Source organism: Nematocida displodere, assembly GCF_001642395.1.
Source record: "Nematocida displodere strain JUm2807 chromosome Unknown 5, whole genome shotgun sequence".
Classification (NCBI taxonomy): domain Eukaryota; kingdom Fungi; phylum Microsporidia; genus Nematocida; species Nematocida displodere.
In genome coordinates, this window is record NW_027138154.1 from 157,856 (window position 1) to 182,843 (window position 24,988).

Below are 24,988 nucleotides of genomic sequence, written 5' to 3' on the forward strand. Positions count from 1 at the left end.
AACTACTCTCGATCAAATCTGCCATTTGATCGAGGATGTGCCATATAAGACATTACTTTTCTCGATTTTACTAGCATGCCACGATCCGCCAAAAGCTATGAAATGTCCCAATCTGTGACAAACCTACCCAAACAGCGTGACTCAGAGAGTATAGAGCTACCGGCCATGAGTATGGATTTGCCTGGGACGTCTTTTGGCACCAACAGTATTGGTGTTACCAACGGCACCATTAGCATTGATGGCACAAATGACAGCATACCAGAGTCTGTGCCCGAAGTGACAGTAGACCCAGCCACCTCCTCAGCTGCCCCGGAAGCCGCCCCAGACACCACACCGATGGGCGCAGTCAAGGCGTTTTACCAAGAATGGAGGTTAGTCTTCGATTTTTTGTGGATGCTGTCCTTTATGGTCTTTGTGACCACATTCCTACTATTCGCGAATAAGGTGTTTAGCGTGTTTTCAGGCTCGGGTGTGGCAGAGTCGGGTGAAGGCAAGTCATACATTCCTTTGGGCAGCATCAATAACACTGCCGACCTACAGAAGCCCTGGTCCTACAGGTGGGGCAAGAACTAGGCAGTAGAGTGCTGGTTGGGGCAGGCGCGGGTTTAGCCTGCCTTGTTTTGCCCGCTGGGGTCGCTCCAATACATCGTCTAGGACCGGGTTTGTTCGGCCTTTTTCGGGTTTTTTCGGTCTGAGGTTTAGAGCTGGCTGCTTAAATAAACCAACAGTACTTGCAAAAATACGTATTTGGGTTTTCCAATAATTATTTTCCTAATATGGTAATTTTGGTTAGTTAAGGCCAATAAATATACGAATTTTATAATTTTTCACTAACAAGAAATGCTTAACTTAGCAATTCAAAAAATGCAGGTGTTTCGTCTCAAAAAGATGCTCAGTACAGCTAGAAAGCGAATGATTCCTGATATTAACGCAGCATGGGCCACTATCTGCCCGTTATCTAGAGAAATTTTGGATGCAGCTAAGGAATACCCGAACAACAGTACCTCAGCGGACAATAACAGAAACACATCCATAGCATACCTAGACGACCTGTTAAGCGCTCTATCCACCCCGAACACAGAAAGATATCGAGATGCAATTTCTCTATCCCACCAGTGCCTAGAAAGCAATGCTAGAAAGGGCATTGACCAGATTTTTACTAGTATTTCCAAGCTGCCCAAAAAAGATGGAGAGAAGTATAGGCTAGACAGGTTGTATAACTGCAAGAACGTATACGAAACCATAATAGTCAACTTTATCTTCCTTAGGCGTGCTGCCATAGAGATAGCCACAACCGAGTATCACAATCAAGATGTAAGCCATGTTTCTGCCTATATAGAGCATCTCAACGTGTTGTTGGACGAGATAGAGGTGAGTCTTAAGAGGCTAAAAGACCTCACGAGACAATCAGACCCTGTGGTGTCAGCAAAGGTCTACCGGGCGTTCTATATGGCATTCCACAAGGCCAGCAAATCTGCAAAGCGGGCAAAAGCGGAGTGCGAGTATAGTTGTGTGGATGTTGGGATCTTTACATTGATTTTTTTGGCTCCATACTTCGCATTGATGTGGTTTCCTCTGGCCATTGCGGCGGGTTACAAGCTGCCCATCTACGGACCTTGGTTATCATTTCCCATCCTCCTTTTGTTTGGACTTGTCACCACGATAAGCATAGTTTATAGCCGTTTTCTAGGCCTAACACAGTGTGAATCTTCATCCATGTTCATGTCCTTTGACACTGTCTGGCCTCTCATTACATACATAACAGTTATAGTTCTGACTGTGTTTTTTGTTAGACATGGAATACTTTTTGGCATATCATGCATGCCACCAGTTGTAGGGGGGATATTGGTGGCAGTTGTTAGCCTGGTTGGTCTGGTGATGCATGGCTTAGAGCTTAAAAATCTGTTATTCTGTCCAAACACTAAGAAGTGCCGGGTTAAACCCATAGTTCTGGGGTTAACTGTTCTTGGGTTTGTGGCTATCTTGATGCTTAACATACACCACGTCTACGGGATTTTCAATCCACCCGGCATATCGCGCCTATCTCCCAAACTGCCCCAAAACACTTTTGCTAGTGGCTTAGACACTAGGTGCCTATACCCGGCACAGCCCGAATATGCATACAATGGTCGCAATGGCACGGGGGTACCAACCCGAATACAAGGACCATATCAGCAAGAACCATATCAGCAAGAACCATATCAGCAAGAAGCCTATCAGCAAGAAGCCTATCAACAAGAAGCCTATCAACAAGAACCACGATATATTGCGCCCCAGTCAGTTCCCAAACCAATCAATGGATATAACAATGATTTTCGATTCCTGGAGACATCCCAGGGAACAAATGAAGAGCTCAAATGGAATGGCAACCCACTCGGAGAGGCAGCCAGGACACAAGACATAAATCAATAAAGAGGCTGTTTAAACAACCTTGGGGTGAAAGGACTTATGCCCAGAACTTTGTTTGGGATACATGTGTTCGGGTCAACACATCATCCCATGCGTCACCGGAAGAGTTAAAGCCAATTGATTGACATTGACTGGCGCGTATATAAGAGAGGTGCGCTGGTTAGCTACAGTATATGCCACGATCCAAAAAAAGATTTACCCGGCCACTAGCCCAAGCCCCTCCCTCGTCCATAAGCAACGAAGCATTCTTTTTAGGCGACTCCTTTGACATTGAACTAACCAACTTTCACAACCAGCCATGCTACGCCTTAAGAGAACCTCCAATTGACACCTCTGTCGCAGGCATGTTTGAGGATCCATCTGCCCACAGCGACCAGGCCAAGTTAATGGAAACCCGAAAAAAACGAAGAACTGGGTGCCGTAAAATAACCGGATACTTGGTTCTTGGGCTTATTTTACTCATGGCACTTATTGGGGGCCTTGTTGGACTCTTGGGTACACAGGAAACCCCCATTAACGCCAGATACGTCAATGCAACGCGGCCGTCCAACTATGCACATGCGGCATATAGCCCCCCAATCAATGGCAGTGTGAGGGGAGGTGCCCAAGATGAAGATTTTGAAGATTTAACAAACATTGCAGATCTATTCCACATAGACGAGCCTGTAAGTGCCATAGATGAGTTGGATACAGTTGTTGTAAACCAACCCCCCAAGCCTCTAGTTACCAAACATGTGGAGGTTGCCACACTGCCAAAATCAGTCAATACCATGTCTAGTGTCATACCTACGACACCCAATACTACCACTGTGTCTAGTGCCATGTCTAGGACTACCACGCCCAGTACTACCACAAAGCCATCTAGTACCACATCGGCCAAAATTGACACTACACCCAGCACTACACCCAGCCCACTGACCAAAGCTGCCAAACCATCCACCACACCCAGCACTACACCATCCACCACACCCAGCACCACACCCACCACACCTAGCACTACACCAACCACCACACCTACCACCAAACCCAGTACCACACCCAGCACTACACCCAGCACTACACCATCCAGCACTACACCCAGCACTACACCCAGCACTACACCTAGTACCACACCCAATACTACACCCAGCCCACTGACCAAAGCTGCCAAACCATCCACCACATCCAGTACTACACCTAGCCCCAAACCCAGCACCACACCTACAACAACACCCAGACCACTGATCAAAACTGCCAAACCATCCACCAAACCCAGCACAACACCCAGACCACTGATCAAAGCTGCCAAACCACCCACCACACCATCCACCACACCCACCACACCTAGCACTACACTCAGCACTACACCATCCACCAAACCCAGTACTACACCCAGCACCAAACCCAGTACTACACCATCCACCAAACCCAGCACCACACCTACAACAACACCCAGACCACTGATCAAAACTGCCAAACCATCCACCAAACCCAGCACCACACCTACAACAACCGCCAAACCCGACATTCCATCGGGTGAAGTCACACCACACATCCAACCCAACCCATATGACAGGGAAATACCCATGAACATCAACTCCATCGACTATGCCCATGCCAAAATACACGAGATACTACCCGACTACACCCCACACTATGCACTATACAAAAACCATGCTGCTGGGCAATTCAACCACTACTTCACACAACAAGCATTCCGTCACAAGATTGGCACCCACACTGTAACCCCAAAAGACATGAAAGTTGCCCACAGACGCATTCTCTTCATCAGAAAGAAGCATGCTGAATACCACCAGAAATACCTCTTTTTGAGATCTCTTGAGATTCAGCTAGATAACCACTTCGCCAAGAAAAAAGCAGCCACCCCAAGATCTCCGGACACTGATCTGGTGCTGTACGAGGAACTGACCACGATACACGTAGCCCTGGACCAAGCCTTCCTTTTTGTAGAGGAGTACATGCGAATCTACAAAAAGAACTACGAGTATCTGAGATGGCTGCTGATAAACGAGGACTCAATAGTTTCTGGCTCGGGCTATTCTGGACCGGCCCAGCCAGTGCCACAGACAAAATAAAAACAAGCTAATTACACAAGGTTCAGGTTTTGCAACGAAAAATTTTACATCCACAAACCCCATTCTTCCACATATTTATTCGGGATTGGTTGGCGTAATTTGCCTAGTGCCTGTGCCTTGTCCAGACTGCGTTGCTCCTCTGTTTGTGCCCATTTGCACACTAATAACCCGCTTTCCCATATCCAGCTGTTCCTGTGTAAACTGCCTTACGTTCTGGCTAGCTAGCGTCGGGCCAACCCCCCGGAACTTGCTCTTTGGGAACATTTTTTTCAGGTTTCTGCTCAGTGAGTAAAGACAAATACAGACCTGTTTCGGGTTTCTTCTTTCAAGGTAAACAAGGTCAACCGTTTGGAACAGCTCAGTGTCCAGAACACCTATTTCCCGGGCTGCTCTTAGAAACTGCTCAACATTTTCCATCTTTTTGAAGACAATGGTTGAATCAACAGGATTGCACTTTTTCGGGATGAACTTATTGATGATGGAGCAAAGAACTATTCCATTCCCCAAAAGATCCATTAGATCATCCTTTTTCTCATCAATCTTCAGTGCTAGCAGATCCTTTATCCAATTAAGCAGCTCTACTTCGCTAGTCCTGTCCATATGCTAAAAAATACAAACACGCAATATATTACTTTTTTTTACCTAATTAGGACTAGTGCAGGGTCTTGCCCTGTCCCGGGCATAGAAGTAAATGCTAGCCTGTCTAGGCAGCGGGAGCACCAGGCAGCTCTCTTTTCGAGGGACTTGTGCGTGCTGGTAACGAAAGAGGGGATGGAAACGACAGAGACCTGAAAAGAAGCACTCGCGTGAGTACCACTACAGCAACTGCGAACAAAACAGCCACTGAAGGTTTCTGTGCCAGCACAAGCATCAGGACTGCCAGTATTAGAACTGCCAGTGCTCCTGTCTTTACATCCCCATTAGTAAAATTTTCTAGCGTGTGTCTTACCCCCACAACCACCTCAATGGTTTCCTGCATTTTTCCGTCTGTGAAGTTGTTGTTCACATACCTCTTCCCGCTGCTGATCGCGTCCTGGAGCAGGCCCTTGAAGGTTCTAACCCCGTGCTCGGTGAGATCGTTTTTTAGCGCCGATGTTCCAGTGTACTGCATAGAAATAACGTTTCCGTTACTGTTCCAGAGCTGGGCCAGCTTTTTTGTCTCTTTCTCATCAAGATAGTCGTCTATATCAAGAATGGCGCCAGAAGACGTCTCTGTTTCAAGGCCTAGGTCCCGGGCCAGGTTGATTTTGGCTATCTGCGACTGAACAACGTTCGTTCGATCAAGACAGTCAACACAATTGGTGCGAATCGTTATCTTTTTGTCAAGAATCTCTCTCAGGTCTTGCCTGAACTTCCGCTTTTCCTCGGGGTGCTTGATCATTTGGTGGTAGTTCACTGAAAGATGCCCCACCCCTCCCGACTCTAGCTCCCGATCAAACGCCTCGCAAAGCTCTTTTTCGTGCCCCGACCTATCAAGAAGCGTGATGATAAAGAACTCTCCGTACCTCCGCTTTAGAACATCAAGATGCTTCTGGAAAACATACTCGTTCGTTTCTGAGCTGCCCATCTTCACTGGAGGCTTGTAGGAAAGATCGATCTTTTGCTCCCACGAAAGAGGAATTGACCCCCGGCACTGCAAAAGCACCGACTTGGCGCCCTCGTACGCACAGACAAAGACCGTTTCCACCGTGTTGGCAGCATTGCCGCTAGTGTCGGCCCCTCGGGCACAGTACCTTGTCCCTGCATTCTTCCAGGAGCGCCGGCTTAGGATAAAACACTCGATCGGAATCGGCTTGGAGAGGGACACCTCGCCATAAAACCCCTGAATCGCCTTGATCCCAAAGAGTGCACCATCTTTCCTTTTTTGGAGAAACTTAGATAGAGGGATATAGTTGAAAATAAAGTCGGTGTTCTCACTCGCCTCTATCTCGGAGAGATCTTCATCGGAGAAAAGAAGCCCTGGTATCTTAAAAAAGCTGGCAACAACCTCATGAACAGCTGGATCCTCAAGACCCTCGATTAAAATGGTTCCAGCACTTTTCGCCTCGTAAACACACTTTCCCCGAATGACACCTACTTTTTTGGCCTCCTTCACATAAACCAGGTACCTCCCACTGTTTACGTCCACCTCCCCAAACACCCCATAAAACTCGCTGCCCCCATTAAGCTTTTCGTCCTTTTTGCTGCCCCCCTTGGGAATGGACACCCGCACTGCCTCCGCGTCCTCGTCCAGCCGTGTGTCTTTCAGGTACGTAAGAAGCACAGAGCAGCTGCCTTCTCTAATAAGCATCCGCCCACTGTCTAGTCCCATGAGAAAAACAAAACGAAAACTAATCTATACCCCGGCCGGCTTAGACCCTAGACCAGGCTGCTAATTGAGGGCCCGCCCACCTCGTCAAAAGACGCCAACAAAACTGCTACCGAGACTTTTTTAGATACACCTTCCATTTCAAACTCTGACCCTTCGCCAACCACCAGCACCCGGTACCCGTTCGGAAGCAGCGCCCCTGAGACCCGCATGCCGTTGTACTCAATAATCCTGGGCCAGTAGGTGGAAAAACTCTCACCAATAAGATGGTTGAGTATGTCCGTGGCCGAGTACGCCAGAATCCTCTCCAGTCCTCCTTTTTGGCTCTCGTAAATTAGCTCATTTCGGTGGCTATATACCGAAACATAGGCAAAGACCATCCTCAGTAATTAATTTTTTCTTTTATTCTTTTTGACCAGGCCCCTGTAAATGAGAGAGATTGTTCACCTACAGACAGGACAGTGTGGTAACCAGATTGGATCTAAGTTCTGGGAAGTCATCAGTGAAGAGCACGGGATTAATGAAGAGGGTCTGTACGAAGGTTCAGGGCAACACCAGCTAGACAAGGTTTCCGTCTACTACAACGAGTCATCGAGCGGAAAGTACGTCCCTCGTGCCGTTTTAGTTGACCTGGAGCCCGGAACAATGGATGTCATTCGAGAGAGCCGGTTTGGCAAGCTCTTCCGCCCAGATAACTTCATTCACGGCCAGTCAGGAGCAGGCAACAACTGGGCCAAGGGCCACTACACAGAAGGTGCAGAGCTTGCAGACTCAGTGATGGACGTTATCAGAAAAGAAGCTGAGAACAGTGACTGCCTCCAAGGCTTTCAGGTAACCCACTCGCTCGGAGGAGGTACTGGGGCTGGAATGGGTACTCTTTTGATTAGCAAGATACGCGAAGAGTTCCCAGAGCGAATGATGTGCACGTTTAGCGTCGTTCCCTCGCCCAAGGTAAGCGACACAGTCGTTGAGCCGTACAACGCCACCCTGAGCATCCACCAGCTAGTGGAAAACAGTGACGAAACCTTCTGCATTGACAACGAGGCATTGTACGATATCTGCTTCAACACGCTCAAGCTACCGAACCCTGGATACAGTGACCTGAACAGGCTTGTTTCCATCGTTATGAGCGGAATCACCACCTCGCTAAGATTCCCGGGACAGCTGAACGCTGACCTGAGAAAGCTTGCCGTTAACATGATTCCTTTCCCAAGGCTCCACTTCTTCATGGCAGGCTTTGCCCCCCTCACCCCGCTTGGATCCACGGCCTACAGAGCCTGCTCAGTCTCTGACCTGACGCAGCAAATGTTCAACCCAAGAAACATGATGGCCGCCTGCGACCCTAAAAAGGGAAGGTACCTGACCGTTGCTGCTATGTTCAGAGGAAAGATGTCGATGAAGGACGTTGACGAGCAGATGCTTTCGGTGCAGAAGAAGAACGCCAGCAACTTTGTTGAGTGGATTCCCCACAATGTAAAGACCTCTGTTTGCGACATTTCACCGACCGGTCTGTCCATGTCCTCGACCTTCATTGGGAACAGCACTGCCATTCAGGAACTCTTCAAGAGGATTAGCGACCAGTTCAGCGTTATGTTCAGAAAGAAGGCTTTCCTTCACTGGTACACTGGAGAAGGTATGGATGAGATGGAGTTCACTGAGGCAGAGTCTAACATGAACGACCTTTACAGTGAGTACCAACAGTACCAGGAAGCAACCGTTAACCCTGAAGCATATGGGGCTTAATAAATGAGCCAGGTTCACAGTAGTGTGTGTGCGGTGCGGGGTGTGTGGCAGTGTGCTGTGCTATGTACGGTACGGTACGGTACGGTAGAGGATGATAGTTTTCTGCAACGACCGCTCTAAAATTTTTAATGGTCGCAAAGAAGAGACTCAGCAAGAGAGTGCCCACCAAGAGAAGGGAAATGCTCAGGAAGAAAGAAAGCAAACAAAATAGAGAAACACGAAGGGCAGAAAGAAAAAAGGATAAAAGACAAGACGGCATGCCGTACGGTCTCATTAAAACAGCGGAAGAGCTCCAAACGCTGAAAGAAATAAGAGAAAAAGCAGAACTCCGCCAGAAACTCTACCTGGAACGGCAAAAGAGCGGAGAAACCGCTCCAGAAACACCAAAAGAAGACCTTTCTAGAAGATACCTCAAAGATATCTACAAACTAGTTAAAGAGTGTGACGTAATCATTGAAATTCTTGATGCCAGGGACCCTCTCGGCAGTAGAACGTCAGCAATTGAAAAAATAGTCTTAGAGCACGGTAAGAAACTGGTCATGATCATCAACAAGGTCGACTTGGTCGAAAGAGAAAACTGGAGTGCGTGGCTTACCTACCTCAGAACCTTTGCACCAACCGTCCCCTTCAAAGCGTCCACCCAGAACCAGCGCACCAACATAGGGCAGACAGAAAAGACGGAGCTTAAAGCTGAGGCCTACGGCGTAAAAGACCTTATGTCCCTTCTGAAGAACTATGCCAGAGGCGGTGGAAGTGTGACCGTTGGCATCGTCGGGTGCCCCAATGTTGGCAAAAGCAGCATCATTAACTCTCTCAAGCGAGGAAGGTCCTGTGAGGTCGGAAACACCCCAGGAGTGACTAAAAACCTGCAGCACCTCGTCCTAGACAGCTCTATCCGCCTGGTTGACTCGCCCGGGATTATTTACAAGCAGAACAACCCGATCAGCAACGCTTTAAGAGCTTGCACGTCAGACGTGGACCCCGAAGACATCGCCTCGCTTATTTTCAGGGAGATACCTGGGGAGGACCTGGCAGTGCTTTACGGCATCCAGAAGCCCACCTCGCACGAAGACCTTTTGATTCTTCTGGCACTCAAATGGGGGAAGCTTGGAAAGAAGGGCAACCCAGACAAGCGGGTGACTTCGTTTATGCTGCTAAGGGACCTGCAGCAGGGCCGAATCAAGTTTTGCACCCCAGTGCCCCAGCTTACCACGAATGAAAACGTAATTAGTGAAATAACACAGACAGATGCCTCGGTACACAACTACCTTCCAGAGGGCGATGACTCTTTAATCCGTCTATCCATTCCACGCAAGACTCTGTCTACAGTCGATGCTCCCTTTGAGTACGAGAGTATGCCCCAATAAATGGTTTCGGGTTTTGGGTGTTCGGGTTTCGGTGCGAGTTCGGGGTAGCATCTTTTCTACAAAACCCGAAGAAGACCAAAGTTTCTTTTTTGCATGATTATTAGACTGGGAGAGGTGGAGGTCTTCTTTCCTTTGGAAAAAATCTACCCAGAGCAGGTGCAGTACATAAAAGAGCTCTTTGAGGTGGTCCAGGGAAAAGGACACTGCCTTCTGGAGATGCCCACGGGTACGGGGAAGACCATAGCTCTGCTTAGCTTTCTGGTAAGCTACCAAGTGCACCTAATGACCCAGGGCGTTGGCTCGGAGCAGATAAAGAAGGAAGGAATGAAGCGGACGCAAAACGTCTTTAGGCTTGTTTATTGCACCCGAACCACTGCAGAGCTGGAAAAAGTGCTTGCCGAGCTCAAGGGGCTGTACGCATACATTAAAGAGTACATCCCAGACCTGGAGTACACGGGCATAGGCATGGCAGCCAGAAGAACGCTCTGCCTGAACGAAGAGGTGCTTAAAGAGAAAGAAACCAAGCTAATTAACAAGGCATGCAAGCACCTGAAAAATAACTGCCAATATTTTAAAGGGTATGTTGAGGACCAGACCCTTCCACCAGGGATATACACGCTTGACGAGCTAAAGGCGCACTGCCAGAGCACTGTCAAGTGCCCGTACTACCTGGCACGGGCTTTGATGCCCCTTTCGGACTGCATTGTCTATACGTACAACTACATGATTGACCCGAAAATCAACGAGCTGGTGAGTAGCGGTCTTGGAAGTAATTGCGTGGTGGTTTTTGATGAGGCCCACAACATAGACAGTGCGTGCATTGAGGCCCTGAGCGTGGAGGTGAGTAGGGGGTGTCTTGACAAGGCGTGGAAGAGTGTGTCTTTGATTGCCGAAAAGATTTCTTCTCTTGATCTAAAACCGTTAGTTTTTTCAGAGCGAAAAGATGGGATTAGAACTGATTTTTATGCCATTGCCGAGTCGCACAGTTCGGGGCGGCGGTCTACAGTCAACATGCCGGGGTCTTTGCGCGCCGCCAAGGGCTTTGTATCGGCAGCGCAGCGGGTGGTTGAGTTTTTCAAGACAAAGCTAAAAACCATGCAGCTAACGGCTGAAACCACCGAATCTTTCATTCGGGCACTTGAAGGAAGCGTTTTTGTGGACTTTTCCTCTTTGGTCCATCTGTCCCGGCGTCTTCGCTCGCTGATCAGCGAGCTGGAAAGAAACGGGCACTCCGATGACTATGAAGAACTGGCCCGGGTCTGCGACTTCTGCTCACTTGCTGCACAGTTTAAGAAGGGGTTTAGCATCATTTTTGAACCGTTTGATGCATTTTCAGCCTATGACCCCGTTTTGCGCCTTTCTTGTCTTGATGCATCAATTGCAATGAAGCGGGTGTTTTCAACATACAAAAACGTTATTATCACCAGTGGCACACTAAGCCCCATCTCCATATACCCTCGCTTGCTTGACTTTGCCCCCGTTAAGTCCGTGGAGATAGATGTGTCCTCACGAAGAGGTCTTTGCGCGCTTATTGTAACCAAGGGAAGCGACCAGATGACGCTGGCCATGGCGGCATCCAACGCCGTATCAAGCACCTTCTCCCTCCGCTCAGAGCCTGCAGTGGTCAGAAACTATGGAAATCTTCTCCTGGAAATTTCTGCGGTGGTACCTGACGGGCTTGTCTGTTTTTTCTCTTCGTATCGGTACATGGAAGAGGCCGTGTCTGCCTGGGTGGAAAGCGGGATGATTAGAAAGATCTCTGAGAACAAGCTTATCTTTGCCGAGTCGCTTGACCACCAGGAAACCGAGAGGGCCTTGGACGGATACCGCAAAGCTTGTGAAATAGGCCGCGGCGCCATTCTTCTCAGCGTAGCACGCGGCAAGGTCTCCGAGGGCGTAGACTTCACTGGGTGCTATGGACGGGGCGTTATAGTCCTTGGGGTGCCTTTCCAGTACACAGAAAGCCCCCGCCTAAAAAAACGCCTGGAATTCCTGGCTAGTGAGTTTGGCATCCGGGAAAGCGAGTTTCTCTCGTTTGACGCCATGAGACAGGCGGCACAGTGTGTGGGGCGCGTGCTGAGGTCCAACACCGACTACGGCCTAGCTATTTTAGCCGACAGACGCTTCAATACCACCGAGAAAAAAGCACAACTTCCTCGATGGATCCAGAGGCATGTAACAGAGACAAACTCCAACCTAAGCATTGACATGGCCGTTGCTCTCTCCAGACAGTTCCTTAGACGCATACCCACCACCCAATACTACAACTAGATGTTTTCGGGGTTTGCGGGGTTTGCGATGTTTTCAGGGTTTTCAGTGTTTTCGGGGCCAGTCTAATAAATCAACAGGGGCGTGGCACTAGCCAACCGCTGCCGAGACTATTGGAGAATATCGGATTAATTTTTTACCCCTAACACATCATGGCACAGCTTCTGAAAGAAAGAACAGAAGAGCATCCCATTCGTGGCAGAGTAATGAGGTTCCCCAGAGCTATGTATTACATCGTTTCTGTCCTGAGTCTCGGGATATTCCACATTATTTGCACGTTCTTTCCAAGGGTACGGCTGGTCTTTGAGTGCAAAACTTCTTTACACGAAAAAGCTAACGTCGTTGAGTACAGAAACCATATTCTTAACGTCCACACAGAAAGAGTCAAGTCGCAAGAAACAAGTGAAATAGCAGATGACTACATCAGAAACGGGATTTTCCGGTACATTTTTGTTCTTCATGAGAGAAGGATCTTTAACTGGAGCACGCGGGTGTATGAGATCCCACAGGTTGACAGAGACATTGATGGGCTGACACGAAAGGAGAGAGAAATCTTTTTTGGGAAGAACATGCTTGTTTCACAGATAGACCCCCCAGGCATTGTTCTTTTTAACACGACCTTTACGGTAGTTAATGTTTACACGCTTTTTGGGATTTTTCTATGGATCAAGATAGGGTACATAGTCTACGCCCTGATCATCTTTGTGCTGATGATGTATACGGTGATCACTGAGACGTCTCGGGAGATAAAGGCCAACGCAGCTAAAAAGCAGGCCTCAAGGATGAAAAACGTTTCATACCTCCTCACAAACGGGATTGCCGAGCCCATTAGCTCGGCAGACATCATCCTGGGGGATGTGCTGCTGCTCATTCCTTTTTTGGAGGTGCCCTGTGACTGCCAGGTGCTGCAGGGCACGCTTGCGGTGGATGAAGGGTTTGTGACGGGAGAGAGTGTTCCCGTGCTTAAAAAAGAAGGCGCAGAGGTCCTTGGCGGCACAACGGTCCTCCAGGCCCATGCCGAGGGCGGGGAGGCGCTCTGTGCCGAAATAGAAGAGTTTATCCAGTCGGGAAGCTTTGCCATTGTGCGGGCAGTAAAAACGTCTTTTTCGTCCACAAAAGGAAAAGCACTGAAAAACCTTGCCGAACAGAAAATTACCCTGCCGCCTCTCTACTACGACACAATCAAGATCATTGGGATCACGGCCAGCGTAGCTGCACCATTTCTTTTGGGGCTCTTGATCTACATGGATCGAAAGGGGCTGGTGTTTGCTGTTGGGAAGTACTATGCGCTGGATCTGCTTTACGCGATTGTTTCCCCGTCCATCCCCACCACGATTTGGATAGGAATGTCCCTGTGCTCCAAGCGCCTGGAGAGAATCGGGGTTATCTGTAAGAATTTGTCGGTTACAAACATTTCAGGGAATATCACCCGAGTCTGTTTCGATAAAACAGGCACGCTCACAGAGGAGGGCCTGGACGTCAAGCTCATATGCATCAATGGCGAAGAGTTCTTCACAATCGATGACATGCCACCGCGAGCGGCGCTGGGGGTGCGAGCCTGCCACTCGGCCGAGTCGGTGGGGGAAAGAACATTGGGGGACCCTCTGGACATCAAACTTCTCCACTTTTCAAGGTCGAGAGTGGCCTATGTAGCCAGCCAGACGGGCAGAAAACGAGCGATCTATACGGAGGACGAGCACCAGGGAACTATTCTTCAGGTTTTTGGGTTTGATCCAAACACGCGGCGAATGAGTACGGTCATAGACACGCCAAACGGGTTCTTTTTCTTTACCAAGGGGTCTCCCGAGACGATAGAGACTCTCTGTGACCCGAGCACGGTTCCTGACAGTTATTTCCAAGTAATTGACAAATACTCGATGGAGGGGTACCGGATCATTGCCCTGGCAGGAAAGAGCATCGAGAACCCCCTCCTTGACAGGGAAAGCCTGGAAACGGGGCTGGAGCTGCTCTCAATCATTGTGTTTGAGAACAAGCTCAAAAAAGAGACAACCTCGACTATTAGCGCCCTGTCGGGGTCGGGAATTGACAGCGTTATGTGCACAGGAGACAGCTTGCTCACAGCGGTCTCGGTGGCGATGCAGTGTGGGATTGTAGAAAAACATGTGCCAGTGATCTACCCCATCCGCACGGGAGACCAAGATGTAACCGAGCTAACCTGGAAGTGTATCAATGACGACGTTGTGCTTGACAAAGACATCCTCAAGGTAAGGAAGGGAAAAGATTACACCTCGTACATTGATTTTGTCGTCGCAGTTGAGGGAAACCTTTTTGACTTGCTTATTCAGTCACCGGATTACAGAAGGTTGGTGAAAAAGCGGTGTAAGGTGTTCTCCCGAATGAATCCCTCACAAAAAAGTGCCGTGGTAAACTTTTACAAAGAGTCAGGGCTGGTTTGCTTTGTAGGCGATGGAGCCAACGACTGCAATGCAATTCAGAGCGCGGACGTTGGCATTTCCCTCTGCTCCGCTGATGGCACAACTGGAGAGTTCTGCGTCTCCTCATACGTTGTTTACCGCAAAGAGATTACCTCTCTTCTCTCCATTATCAAAGAAGGAAAGTCTACCAGTGTGACAACCATCAACAAAATAGAACAGATCCTTACCATCACGATCACACAGTTTATTGCGCTGTGTGTGCTCCAAACACAGCTTCTTTTCATGTCAGACAGACAAAACATCTATTCAGACATCCTTATATCCATTCCCCTCTCCATTCTTATGTCGCGATTCAAGAGTAGCAGGCAGATGTCGACCAAGCGCCCAAAGCAACGGATTTTTATCAAATCAATTCTTCTTAAGATGGCGCTGCACTGCAGTGTGCACTTTATTCATCTTTATGCCTGCATCCATATTCTGAGATCAATTGAGAACAAGTATATTGGGCCGCCGTACAAGCTGGGACATCTCAGCGAGGTGTCGCAAATAGGCACGGGCACGTTTTTCCTCTTCAACTTCCAGATCCTTTACAGCGGCTTCTGCTATACATCAGGGGCGCCGTTTAGGGAGAGAAAGAGCAAAAACCTTTCTTTCGTTTTCTTCTATCTGGCACACATAACGATCCTGTCCACATTCCTTATTTCGGTGACTAATGCGGCCAAGGACCATCCACAAGCCATATGGCTGCGAAAACTTCTAGACCTATGCCCCCTAGAGCCAAACTCGGTGTTTGTTATTCTAACGGTCTTTTTATCAGATGCATTCTTCATTTCCTTCATTTCAAAAGTCATCAAAGCTCTCCTGACATAGACCCACCCCTACTGCACAGCAGCACCCGCAGCAGTGCCAGAATGCTGCAGCCCGAACTAACCCGATCCTATATTTTTAGTTTTATGTTTTCTAGCAGATGAACACTCCTAGTCCATGCACTGCAGTACTAAAGGGTTTGGTAATAGATAAATGGGTTAGGGAGATAATCAAACAGCTAGAAGAGGACTGTATTAGTATTGCTAACTCTGATCCAGTGCTTACAACGTACTTGGCAGATATAGAGTATTTGTTGCCCGAAATAACCATCAGAGCTACATGTGGCAAGCCCATCTGTGCTAAGTCGTGTTCCAAGTGCAGCGAAGTCTCTCGAGTAGTTGGGGGCAGAGTCTCTAACGACATTCTTATCTGCTATAGGTCTTCAAAGGTGTTGTTTGTAAAGATCAAAGAACTGAGACACGCGCCTATCAAAAATCTAGAGGTTGGCCGGAGCATTATCGAGTTCTTCAAAGAAGCCCCCGAAGTAGCCATTGTAGACTACACAGACACCGCGGTGTTGCTAAATACGGAGGTGTATAACTACTTTAGAGTGGTTGACAAAGAATATCTCAACCCCGTGCTTCTTGTACAGATGGTTAAATATTTGGAGCTGGAAAAAACGCTTAGAACCAACACTGCCAACCTACTTCACGGCCTCAGAGTAAGCTTTTTCTACGACCCGGTGCTGATTGAAAGCTCGCGGCTCAATCTTTTCAGGCAGAACATTTCGGGGAGTAAGCAGTAAGCTGATTGGTCTCCTGTTTTACTTTTTCATTTGTTACTGGCAAAAAGACACTCTCATTGGTCCGTTTTTCTATATAAGGAAATAAGTCAGTAAAAAAATGGATAAAGAAACAAAAAGAGTAAAGCTAACGCTCACATACAAGCTAGCCCAAAGCAGCACGACAAACGCTCTAAAGAGATACTTAAAGAATAAAAGAACGAAAAATACACATTCCTTGCCATCTATCCCGAACACCTCCCAAGACCCCCTGGCCACCAGCCAATCCTCTCTTTCTCCATCCTCTCCCCAGAAAATGCCCAGCGACTGCCCCCAGGACGGTCTTCAGGCACAAGCGCCTTTTTCTGTTCTTGCAACACCTCCTCCTAAAAAATTGTCAATGGGTGTGCCACCAGAGGAGGAAGGATCAGTTAAAGATCTAAACCAAATAAGAGTAGTAATTAGCAATAGAACGTACATACTCCACAAAAGAGAAGCCAAGACCCCAACAATTACTGCCCTTCTCTCTAAATACTCATCAATGATTCTTTATTTGGCAGCCAATGCACTTCTATACTATTACATTAGCACCATATATCTACTTGTCATAAGTCTGCTTATGTTTCTTAAAACCCTAGAGAAAGTAAGAATAAGAGTGACCTTTAAAAAAGGAGAATACATCAAGAATGCCTTGCAGCATGTTCTATGCTATGTTTTACTACTGGTGTTCAATTTAGGCCAGAACCTAACTGTGGTAAGAGAAGAAGAATGAGAAAATAAATACTTACTGGGTGTGGTTGCCTTTGAAATAGATGCTGGCATTAGCACACGTATGCAATGGCGGGGGGAAACCTTATTAGATTGCTATCCTCCATGCATGGTCGTTATAAAGTAAATTGTATCTGTGTTTTTAAGAACTGTCTCTTTTTGTTCGAGTATGTCCCAGTCTATGTCGTTGATAACGCAAAGGATCCCCCCCTCTAGCTCTCCGTGGCGGGCAAAGTACCGGTACTTCTCTTTTAGCTGGGTTTTTTCTAAATACTGAATGAGATTGACTGCTTTGTTTCCTTCGAGTAGGGACAGGTCAACGACTAGCGATTCAGAGAGGACGTGCTCTTCCAAGCCTCCTCTAAAGAAGATCTTCATAAAATATTTGCAGAGGTCCCAGCAAAGTCTCAGACAATCTTTATTGTTAGAAGAAGTGGAATATGTAGCTACCTGTGTTCCTTATCAGAAGCAGAGGATAGGTTACTACATTGCCAGTATACTTTATAAACCTGTACCCAAAACCATCGTTCTGCTCTGTGTGGAAGAAGAAGTTCCTGTAGAAGATGTGTGAAAAGGAAGATACTTCTCCCGATGAGGACATACCGCCACCGCCACCGGCACCTGCTCCGGCCCCTGCGCCGCCTGAAGCACAGGACCCTAGGTGCGCCAGGCCTATAAGTATCAGGGCCAAAAATAGGAGAGGTTTATAGTATCGGGTTATTTTCATGGTAAGACCACGTGCCCCGAGTCTTAAATAGGCCTAGCCCTCAAACCCTGATATCACAAAAGTAAAACATTGGTTACTTTGTTGGTGATGCGCCCCGGTGTTTGAAGGTGAGTGTTCCACGTCCCGAGCACCCAACCACACACTGAGGTACTTGTAACAGCACAGAAACCCATTAAATGCTACTGTGTGTTTTCTGCTCTATATACGTAAACCCGGACGTTTTAATAACGCCGTGGATTATTTCCATGGGCTTATACCGCCTGTTGTACTTGGGCTCTGGGTCCTGGAAGTTGCAGTAGTACTCGATCTTAAAGGTTATCTTTGTCTTTGAGTTGTCTATTTCGTAGTCTTGGATGTGGATGTTCTTTTTGGTGATCAGGTCCTTGGATTTAAGAATGTCTTGGATTTTGGTCTTAAGAGTGTTTATGTCGTCTATTTCGAGCTCGTTGTCAACGCTCACTGTGACTATCTCTATTTGGATGTCGCTTCTTTTGATGTTGAAGATTTTCTCGTTGATAAGCTCTTTGTTCGGAATATAACAGATTGTACCCCCTGTGGAAGTGAAGGTGGTGTACATGAGGTCGATCCGCAGCACAACAAGCTCTTCGTCTTTCGTGTTGATCTTATCCCCCACGTCGAAAGGATGCTCGTGGAGAAGAAAAAGGAAGTTGTTGAGAACGCTCTTGATAATGTCCGAAAAAAGCCACCCTGAGCTCATAATGATCGGGATAATGCCTGCCATATACTTGACCGGGTCAAAGCCTATCACCGGCGTGATCAGAACGATGGTCAGGGCCGAGGCTACAACAATAAGAATAAAATCAAGCTTGGCCAGAAGGTTGTCTCGGTCCTGGAGGGTTCTTTTCAGGTCAATGCGCTCCGTGTACATCAACTTGGTCAAAGACACCAAGTCGTCAAACTCCACCTCGTCCCTTTCCTCGTCCTCCGTGGTTTTGGACCCCATTTGGTTCTGAAGAAACTTCCAAATGTCTTGCCACTGCCCGCCAAAGGCTTCTCTGACATGGGTCTTGGTAATGGTTGTGCACCCCAGCCTGCTATAGATGGTTTCAATGAGGGCCTCGCAGTAGTGGATAGACTTTATGCTAAAGTCTGCATAGTGGATAAGAAAACTATCGGTGATTTCTATGCCTGCATCTATCTCGCCGGCAAGAATGGAGAGATTGCCTATTTCAATGGCCTCTGCATAGCTCGACAGGCGCCTGACAATCGTCATTTTTAGATTAAGATCACCAATGCGCGGTGAAAAAACGTTATTTCCGCAATAGGCCACCGCCATCTTTAAAAAGAACTTCTCCCCAATGAACATAACCAACAGAATAAAAAAACAGAAAGACACCGCCCCCACCAACTCGTACCCTTGCACCGGCGATTTAAAAATCACGTAGTTCTCTAAGAACAGATTGCACTGGAAAATCCCAAATAAAAAGAAGGTACAGAGAACAATAAGCTCTTGGGTGTCGTTAAAAATGAACAGAAGCACTCTGGTGTCTTTGGTGATTTTCTTGTTCATTAGCTTGAAGAGGAAAATAATAAAGTACGTAGTCTCTCCCCCAGACACCCACAAACAAAGGTAGGTGATAAACATTACCCCAAGAAAGACTGAAACCTTAAACGTCTCCTGCATCCCAGATATTGACGGCTGCTTGGAAATGGACACAAAGATGCTAGGAATCTTTTCCCTCCGGAGCAGCAGCCCCAGAGTGCTAGGAGCCATTATTAGCAGAAAGCCCAAAGCCGCATAAACACACAGCCCAGCATAGAATTTGTTTCCTTTCAAGTTTTTTTCGATGTAAGACTCAATCCTGAAAATCGAAAAAGGATACTTTTCCTCCTCCATTGCCTTGAACAGCCGGGAAGGCTTCTTTGGCGGACCTGTTGGCGTGTTTTCTTCAAGTTTGGCATTAATCTCTGCGCCTGGGGAGTCCTCACTGTCACTTTTATCCGAGTCTTCGTTTACGTTGTTATCTCGCTTTCTGGAGGGCTTGTTGATAAGTTTGGAAAGCTTCTTCTGGTTTTCTCCACCTGGTGTGCTGTGATTCGGCGAGCTTGCGTCTTCTTCCCCATGTATTTTAATAGACTCCATGTGCAGTGTTTGGGGTACTTCTTATAGAATGGCGCGACCAATCAAACGCCTTCTTTAATCGTAGATATGGTTTTATTGGTTCGTGGGTGGGAGGCAGTCTGGTGGATGCAACGCTTTTAGGCCGGGAAGTTTTCTTTTTTTGTCAATGGAAGCGCACGCAGAGAAAAGCTCCTTCAGAGACTTTGGCCTAGATGAGTCGCTGGTTGAAGCGTGCGAAAAAATGGGGCTAGTTACCCCCACCCCAATTCAAGGGGATATTCTCGCCCAGTTACAGCGAAAAAAAGACATAGTGGCTGTTTCTGGCACCGGAACGGGAAAAACCGTGGCATATGCTCTGCCCATTCTCCACCACCTGCTCAAAGACGACAAGTACTTCTACGCGCTTGTTTTGCTTCCCACCAGGGAGCTGGCCCAGCAGGTCCATGCGGTTTTTGCCGAGCTGGGCAAAGAGGTCGGCTTGCGAACGTCACTGCTCATTGGCGGGGTGGACGTAGTGATTCAGGGTAAAATGCTTGCTTCTCGTCCACACGTCATCATTGGGACGCCTGGCAGGGTGGCGCATCATCTGAAAAACACCAAAGGCATAACCCTAGAGACGTTCAGGTACCTGGTTCTTGACGAGTGCGATCGGCTGCTTGACGGAGACTTTGAGGGCGAAGTAAAAGAGGTGCTTGGCTTGCTGGGGGACAAAAAGAACACCTTTTTGATTACAGCCACCATTACCAAAAGAGTGCTCCAGCTAAAAGAGAAGCTTTTGCTTAAACCGCTCCACTTTGAAACACTTTCTTCAGAGACAATTTCGCCCAATCTGCTTCAGAACTACGCCTATCTGCCAAACAGGCACAAAGAGGTGTACCTGTACGAGATAGTCCGGAAACTGGGCATTTCAAAAGCAATCATCTTTGTATCGACCTGCTTGGGGTCGGAAAAGCTGGAAAAGCTTCTAACGGCGCTGGGTGAAACCGTTTGTGTGATTCACGGGGGCAAGCCCCAGGGAGAGAGAACAGCAATCATTGAGGGGTTTAGAGCGGGCAGCAAGAACATACTTATTGCCACCGATGTGGTTGCCAGAGGCATTGACATCCCCCATACCAAGCTAATCCTAAACTATGACCTTCCTGAAACCCACAAAGACTACATCCACCGCGTGGGAAGAACAGCTAGAGCGGGTCAATCGGGAAGATCAATTACTTTTGTCACCCAGTACGATGTCCAGGACTTCCAGCGACTAGAGGCCAGGATCAGCACCCGAATGGAAGAGTACAAAATAGACCCCCAGGCTATCCAGGAGCTTATAGACACGGTCAGTGCAGCCAAAAGAGAAACAGATGCTGCCGTGAAAGAAGAAGGTCTTGGACAAAAGCTCAAAGATCTTAAAGCACGAAAGAAGAACCCGAGGCACGGAGCAAAAAGCTTTGGTGGCAAAAAAGGCAGCGGATCAGCTTCCAAAAAACACAGCCGGGTTTAAGTTCGGGTTGTGTCGGGTCGTCGCAAAACATAGAAAAATCAGGGTCATGTCCTGGCAAACGGTTGATAAATCTGGCAAACGGTCAATAAATCTGGCAAACGGTTAATAAAGGTGGCAAACAGTTAATAAAGGTGGCAAACAGTTTAGTTGGTATGGTATGGTAGGGTGCTGGGTATGGGCCCTCAGCCCCTGCCCCTTCCCTTACCTGACACAATTGTAGCATCAATCGAAAGAATTGCAATGGCAGCTGAAATAGATGCCTGGATCATATGCGTCTTTATCTCCAGGGGCTCAATGACAAATGAAGAAAAAGAGTCTGAAACGCCTTCTTCTGAGACCCCTTCGTTCTTCAGGCCTTCGTAATGGGCTTTTCTGAGTCTCTGGACTATCTCAATGGGATCGTGGCCAAAGTTCTTAGCTAGCTGGAAAGGAATTACCTCAAAGGCTTCAGATAGTGCTTTGATAACGAACTTTCCACCACAGGAAAGAGTTGATGCATATTTTCTTAGCTCTCTGCTGATCTCCATTTCAAAAGCTCCGCCGCCGGCCACTATCTCCTTCTTGTTGGCCGTTCTTCGGGTAACTGCCATGGAGTCATGAAGACTTCTCTCAACCTCGGCAAGTATTTCAGACCCTGGGCCTCTAAGAACAATGGTACAGACACTTTCGCTGGTTTCAGGTCGGTTTGGCGAACTGTGGAAAAAGTTGAACCGGCTTCTGCCTATCTCTCTTTCTTCAAAGAGGGTGCAGTGCCCCAGAGTGCTTGGTGAGAGGAGAGAAACGGTGCTCACCACCCTTCCGCCAAATGCATGGACTAGGCGCATGGCTTCAGACTCTGGGACTCTTCCGGCAGAGAACACCTTGTGCTTGGCAAAGTACTGGGTGGCATAGTCGCCGATTGGAAGGGTGCTAACCACCACGCTAGCACCTGTTGAAATAATCTTATCTAGCCTGTCTGTGATAAGCTTCCACTCGGTAGAAACTACCTTGGCATACTCCTCAGCCCCGGATATTCTCATTTCACTGTTTTCTACCTCACTCTTCCACTCTAGCTCAACCTTAAGGATGGCTATCTTTGGGTGCTCGATTCTTTTTGGCTGTTGCTCATACCCTGCGTAGGTGAAACACTTCTCAAAAACAACTCCATTGATGATAAAGCTGCTGTCAATTGATCCTCCACTCACCTTTTTTACGCTTATGTCTGCGTCTTTGGCTTTTAGCGTTTTAATGACCATCTCTCCAAAGTGTTTCTTGTACTGAGAAAGAATCTTGGAGTTAAGACTGGTTTCTGCCAGCATCTGTAACGACTCGTTGTGGAAAGCTACCATCTGCTCCTGACTCTTCTCCCTAATCAAAGGCAGTGCTTCTTCCAGATGCTTCATGATCAGAGGGAGTGACATGTTCTCCTTAACCAGGCTTTTCAGCTTCTTGAGGATAGAGCACGCCAAAAGCACCACACTGGTGGTTCCGTCTCCAATGTCTCTGTCCTGCGACTCTGAGACGTTAAGAAGCACCCTGGCAGCAGGATCAACTATCTCCAGGCTTTTCATAATAGTTGCTCCATCGTTAGTAATCAGCATATCTCTTCCGTTGAAAAACATCTTGTCCAAGCCATTAGGTCCAAGTGTGCTTTTGAGAATATCGGCTACTTTTTCACACATTTCTATGTTTCTAACAATCTGGTTTCTTCCAAATCGAGTGTCTGTTTCTTCCTTAAGTATAAGAACAGGTGCGTTCTGCGAGTAGTCCATAAAAAATAAAATTTACAAATATATTTATACTGTCTGGATTAGCTCTGCCCCAAAGCCTTTTTTGACCTGGAAATAGGTGGAATGGGTGCCAATAGGTGCCATGGTCACATTGCATCCTCACTGTGGTTATCTCTTGAGCCTTCGTCGTCATCGTAGTAGTTTTCATTGTAGTCGTTATCTTCTGATTCTTCCTCGGGTGTATCTTCTGACTCCTCTTCTACTTCACTTCCTATCTCAACGCTAAACACGGACTTACTGCTGCTTCCTTTGGCTGCACACTTTACCCCATGCCCAAAGCCTCCAGCAACTATTTCTGCTGGAAACTCTTCTGCCTGGCTAATTAGTGCTGTGAGGATATTAAGGGAACCGTCACTGTTTTTTTGGTATTTATCAGAGTATCTTTCTATCTCAACCTCTACCTCTTCACAAAGAGATACACTTTTGTATTTCTCACTCAATGTCTCAATTGCTCTTCTCATCCTAATACTTACCCGAACACAAATTTTTATTTCTAAGACAGCCTAGGCCGCTGTTTCTTCGGGTTTTCCGACTTTCGGGGTTTCGGGTTTTCCGGGTTTTCGGTGGTTTGTTTTAGAAGTCACCAGTACTCCACCAGCAAAAAGACTGTTCATGGACCTATACCCCTCTGAACACCCCCACACAAACCATCACACACTACCACACACACCCCACACACACCCCACACAAACCATCACACACTACCACAAACCATCACACACTACCACACACTACCACACACCCCCACATACCATCACATACCCCCAGGACCCTGCTACCATGTCCCATACCCAGGCCTAGCATAAATAGTATTTTTTGCAAACAAACAGTGAGTATGAGAGGAGACCTAATGGTCATAGTAGACAATTCAATGTACAGCATTAACCGAGACTGCCCCGGGGAAAGACTAGCCTGCCAAATTGATGCTATCAAGAGCGTTTGTGAACCAAGACTTAGCGAGCGCTCAGAGTCTTCAAGTATTGGCGTCATGACTCTTGGTCGTACCGCGACGACTAAAATAGTCTCCCCCACGTCGGATAAGAACACCATCTACACCTACCTCCACTCAATTAAAAGAGACACCTTAATTGAAGGGGGGAGTACTATTAGCATTGCCAGAATGGCTCTGAAGTATCGAACGAACCAGAACCAAATGATTCTTCTTTTTCTGGGAAGCCCTCTTGACGACAACAATCTCATGATGATTGTCGACTCGGTGGGTGAAGCACTCAACACCAACATAGCTGTCAGCGTCATTCTTTTCGGTGAAGCAGCTGAGTACTATCCACTCTTCAAGAACAGCATAGAGGAGTCTTCTGAGTTTAGGTGTATCGGCATTGGTGCCAACGAGTCCTTCTCCGAGGCTGTCTCCGTGGCACTCGGGGAGAGCATTGAAGATATTGACCCGGAGCTTGAAATGGCCATCAAGCAGTCGCTCCAGGACTCTGAGGACCCAGAACTGGCCCGTGCACTAAAAGAATCGACGCAGCAATAAACGGTTTATTATCTTGAAGACTTTTCCTTCTTTCCGAGATAGATGGCCATTAGAGAGGCATCTCCTATTTTGCTCACCTTGAAGGAGACTCCGGGAATATCTCCCTTAGATCTTCCTTTGTTTCCGAATCCCTCCACCGTAACGGTGTCGTTGATTTCAATGCTGTTTAGCATTCCGTCCTTTGGAACGTAGGCGGTAATCTTCTTCCCGTTCTTAATGAGCTGGATTCTAACAGCCTTTCTAATGGCAGAGTTGGGCTGTTTTGCTCCAAGACCAATCTTTTCCAGTACAATACCTTTGGCCTGGGGTGCTCCTCTGATGGGATCGTGTAAGAACTTAGTACGAAGGATTCTTGCCTTGTACTTTGGGTCCGCCTTTCTTTTTAAGTGATGCTTCCTCTTAAGTATTCCACCGCAGTATAATCCTAACATGGGAGAAGAAAATAAAAAGAAAATTTAAAGAGCGTTGTTTTGGCACGGCTGGTATTTGCTCCCTCGGCGTCT

At 47.5% G+C, this 24,988-nt stretch overlaps 19 protein-coding genes across 19 annotated transcripts; 11 read left to right on the plus strand and 8 right to left on the minus strand.

The window, feature by feature from the left end:
- Positions 1-75: 75 nt before the first annotated feature.
- On the plus strand, positions 76-573 carry NEDG_01540 (uncharacterized protein; the record flags this gene model as incomplete). Its single annotated transcript, XM_067688958.1, has 1 exon — positions 76-573. The coding sequence occupies one exon, from the start codon at positions 76-78 to the stop codon at positions 571-573; it is 498 nt and encodes a 165-aa protein (XP_067544545.1).
- Positions 574-840: 267 nt separating this feature from the next.
- Positions 841-2,412, plus strand: NEDG_01541 (uncharacterized protein; the record flags this gene model as incomplete). The annotated part of the gene is made up of 1 exon (XM_067688959.1): positions 841-2,412. One exon carries the CDS (start codon positions 841-843, stop codon positions 2,410-2,412), a length of 1,572 nt encoding a protein of 523 aa, XP_067544546.1.
- Positions 2,413-2,582: 170 nt separating this feature from the next.
- On the plus strand, positions 2,583-4,484 carry NEDG_01542 (uncharacterized protein; the record flags this gene model as incomplete). The annotated part of the gene is made up of 1 exon (XM_067688960.1): positions 2,583-4,484. One exon carries the CDS (start codon positions 2,583-2,585, stop codon positions 4,482-4,484), a length of 1,902 nt encoding a protein of 633 aa, XP_067544547.1.
- Positions 4,485-4,559: 75 nt separating this feature from the next.
- NEDG_01543 (uncharacterized protein) lies at positions 4,560-5,084 on the minus strand (the record flags this gene model as incomplete). Its single annotated transcript, XM_067688961.1, has 1 exon — positions 4,560-5,084. The coding sequence occupies one exon, from the start codon at positions 5,082-5,084 to the stop codon at positions 4,560-4,562; it is 525 nt and encodes a 174-aa protein (XP_067544548.1).
- A 103-nt stretch (positions 5,085-5,187) lies between these two features.
- Positions 5,188-6,795, minus strand: NEDG_01544 (uncharacterized protein; the record flags this gene model as incomplete). The annotated part of the gene is made up of 1 exon (XM_067688962.1): positions 5,188-6,795. The coding sequence occupies one exon, from the start codon at positions 6,793-6,795 to the stop codon at positions 5,188-5,190; it is 1,608 nt and encodes a 535-aa protein (XP_067544549.1).
- A 47-nt stretch (positions 6,796-6,842) lies between these two features.
- Positions 6,843-7,172, minus strand: NEDG_01545 (uncharacterized protein; the record flags this gene model as incomplete). The annotated part of the gene is made up of 1 exon (XM_067688963.1): positions 6,843-7,172. The coding sequence occupies one exon, from the start codon at positions 7,170-7,172 to the stop codon at positions 6,843-6,845; it is 330 nt and encodes a 109-aa protein (XP_067544550.1).
- Positions 7,173-7,221: 49 nt separating this feature from the next.
- NEDG_01546 (tubulin beta) lies at positions 7,222-8,535 on the plus strand (the record flags this gene model as incomplete). Its single annotated transcript, XM_067688964.1, has 1 exon — positions 7,222-8,535. One exon carries the CDS (start codon positions 7,222-7,224, stop codon positions 8,533-8,535), a length of 1,314 nt encoding a protein of 437 aa, XP_067544551.1.
- A 128-nt stretch (positions 8,536-8,663) lies between these two features.
- NEDG_01547 (nuclear GTP-binding protein) lies at positions 8,664-9,902 on the plus strand (the record flags this gene model as incomplete). Its single annotated transcript, XM_067688965.1, has 1 exon — positions 8,664-9,902. The coding sequence occupies one exon, from the start codon at positions 8,664-8,666 to the stop codon at positions 9,900-9,902; it is 1,239 nt and encodes a 412-aa protein (XP_067544552.1).
- Positions 9,903-9,995: 93 nt separating this feature from the next.
- On the plus strand, positions 9,996-12,173 carry NEDG_01548 (DNA excision repair protein ERCC-2; the record flags this gene model as incomplete). Its single annotated transcript, XM_067688966.1, has 1 exon — positions 9,996-12,173. One exon carries the CDS (start codon positions 9,996-9,998, stop codon positions 12,171-12,173), a length of 2,178 nt encoding a protein of 725 aa, XP_067544553.1.
- Positions 12,174-12,322: 149 nt separating this feature from the next.
- NEDG_01549 (cation-transporting ATPase 13A3/4/5) lies at positions 12,323-15,436 on the plus strand (the record flags this gene model as incomplete). The annotated part of the gene is made up of 1 exon (XM_067688967.1): positions 12,323-15,436. One exon carries the CDS (start codon positions 12,323-12,325, stop codon positions 15,434-15,436), a length of 3,114 nt encoding a protein of 1,037 aa, XP_067544554.1.
- A 97-nt stretch (positions 15,437-15,533) lies between these two features.
- On the plus strand, positions 15,534-16,178 carry NEDG_01550 (uncharacterized protein; the record flags this gene model as incomplete). The annotated part of the gene is made up of 1 exon (XM_067688968.1): positions 15,534-16,178. The coding sequence occupies one exon, from the start codon at positions 15,534-15,536 to the stop codon at positions 16,176-16,178; it is 645 nt and encodes a 214-aa protein (XP_067544555.1).
- Positions 16,179-16,275: 97 nt separating this feature from the next.
- On the plus strand, positions 16,276-16,926 carry NEDG_01551 (uncharacterized protein; the record flags this gene model as incomplete). The annotated part of the gene is made up of 1 exon (XM_067688969.1): positions 16,276-16,926. One exon carries the CDS (start codon positions 16,276-16,278, stop codon positions 16,924-16,926), a length of 651 nt encoding a protein of 216 aa, XP_067544556.1.
- Positions 16,927-17,018: 92 nt separating this feature from the next.
- On the minus strand, positions 17,019-17,300 carry NEDG_01552 (ubiquitin related modifier 1; the record flags this gene model as incomplete). The annotated part of the gene is made up of 1 exon (XM_067688970.1): positions 17,019-17,300. The coding sequence occupies one exon, from the start codon at positions 17,298-17,300 to the stop codon at positions 17,019-17,021; it is 282 nt and encodes a 93-aa protein (XP_067544557.1).
- A 521-nt stretch (positions 17,301-17,821) lies between these two features.
- Positions 17,822-19,753, minus strand: NEDG_01553 (uncharacterized protein; the record flags this gene model as incomplete). The annotated part of the gene is made up of 1 exon (XM_067688971.1): positions 17,822-19,753. The coding sequence occupies one exon, from the start codon at positions 19,751-19,753 to the stop codon at positions 17,822-17,824; it is 1,932 nt and encodes a 643-aa protein (XP_067544558.1).
- Positions 19,754-19,898: 145 nt separating this feature from the next.
- On the plus strand, positions 19,899-21,221 carry NEDG_01554 (ATP-dependent RNA helicase DDX47/RRP3; the record flags this gene model as incomplete). The annotated part of the gene is made up of 1 exon (XM_067688972.1): positions 19,899-21,221. One exon carries the CDS (start codon positions 19,899-19,901, stop codon positions 21,219-21,221), a length of 1,323 nt encoding a protein of 440 aa, XP_067544559.1.
- A 182-nt stretch (positions 21,222-21,403) lies between these two features.
- Positions 21,404-22,972, minus strand: NEDG_01555 (T-complex protein 1 subunit eta; the record flags this gene model as incomplete). The annotated part of the gene is made up of 1 exon (XM_067688973.1): positions 21,404-22,972. The coding sequence occupies one exon, from the start codon at positions 22,970-22,972 to the stop codon at positions 21,404-21,406; it is 1,569 nt and encodes a 522-aa protein (XP_067544560.1).
- A 104-nt stretch (positions 22,973-23,076) lies between these two features.
- On the minus strand, positions 23,077-23,451 carry NEDG_01556 (uncharacterized protein; the record flags this gene model as incomplete). Its single annotated transcript, XM_067688974.1, has 1 exon — positions 23,077-23,451. The coding sequence occupies one exon, from the start codon at positions 23,449-23,451 to the stop codon at positions 23,077-23,079; it is 375 nt and encodes a 124-aa protein (XP_067544561.1).
- A 374-nt stretch (positions 23,452-23,825) lies between these two features.
- On the plus strand, positions 23,826-24,485 carry NEDG_01557 (26S proteasome regulatory subunit N1; the record flags this gene model as incomplete). Its single annotated transcript, XM_067688975.1, has 1 exon — positions 23,826-24,485. One exon carries the CDS (start codon positions 23,826-23,828, stop codon positions 24,483-24,485), a length of 660 nt encoding a protein of 219 aa, XP_067544562.1.
- Positions 24,486-24,493: 8 nt separating this feature from the next.
- Positions 24,494-24,916, minus strand: NEDG_01558 (40S ribosomal protein uS12; the record flags this gene model as incomplete). The annotated part of the gene is made up of 1 exon (XM_067688976.1): positions 24,494-24,916. One exon carries the CDS (start codon positions 24,914-24,916, stop codon positions 24,494-24,496), a length of 423 nt encoding a protein of 140 aa, XP_067544563.1.
- Positions 24,917-24,988: the final 72 nt, after the last annotated feature.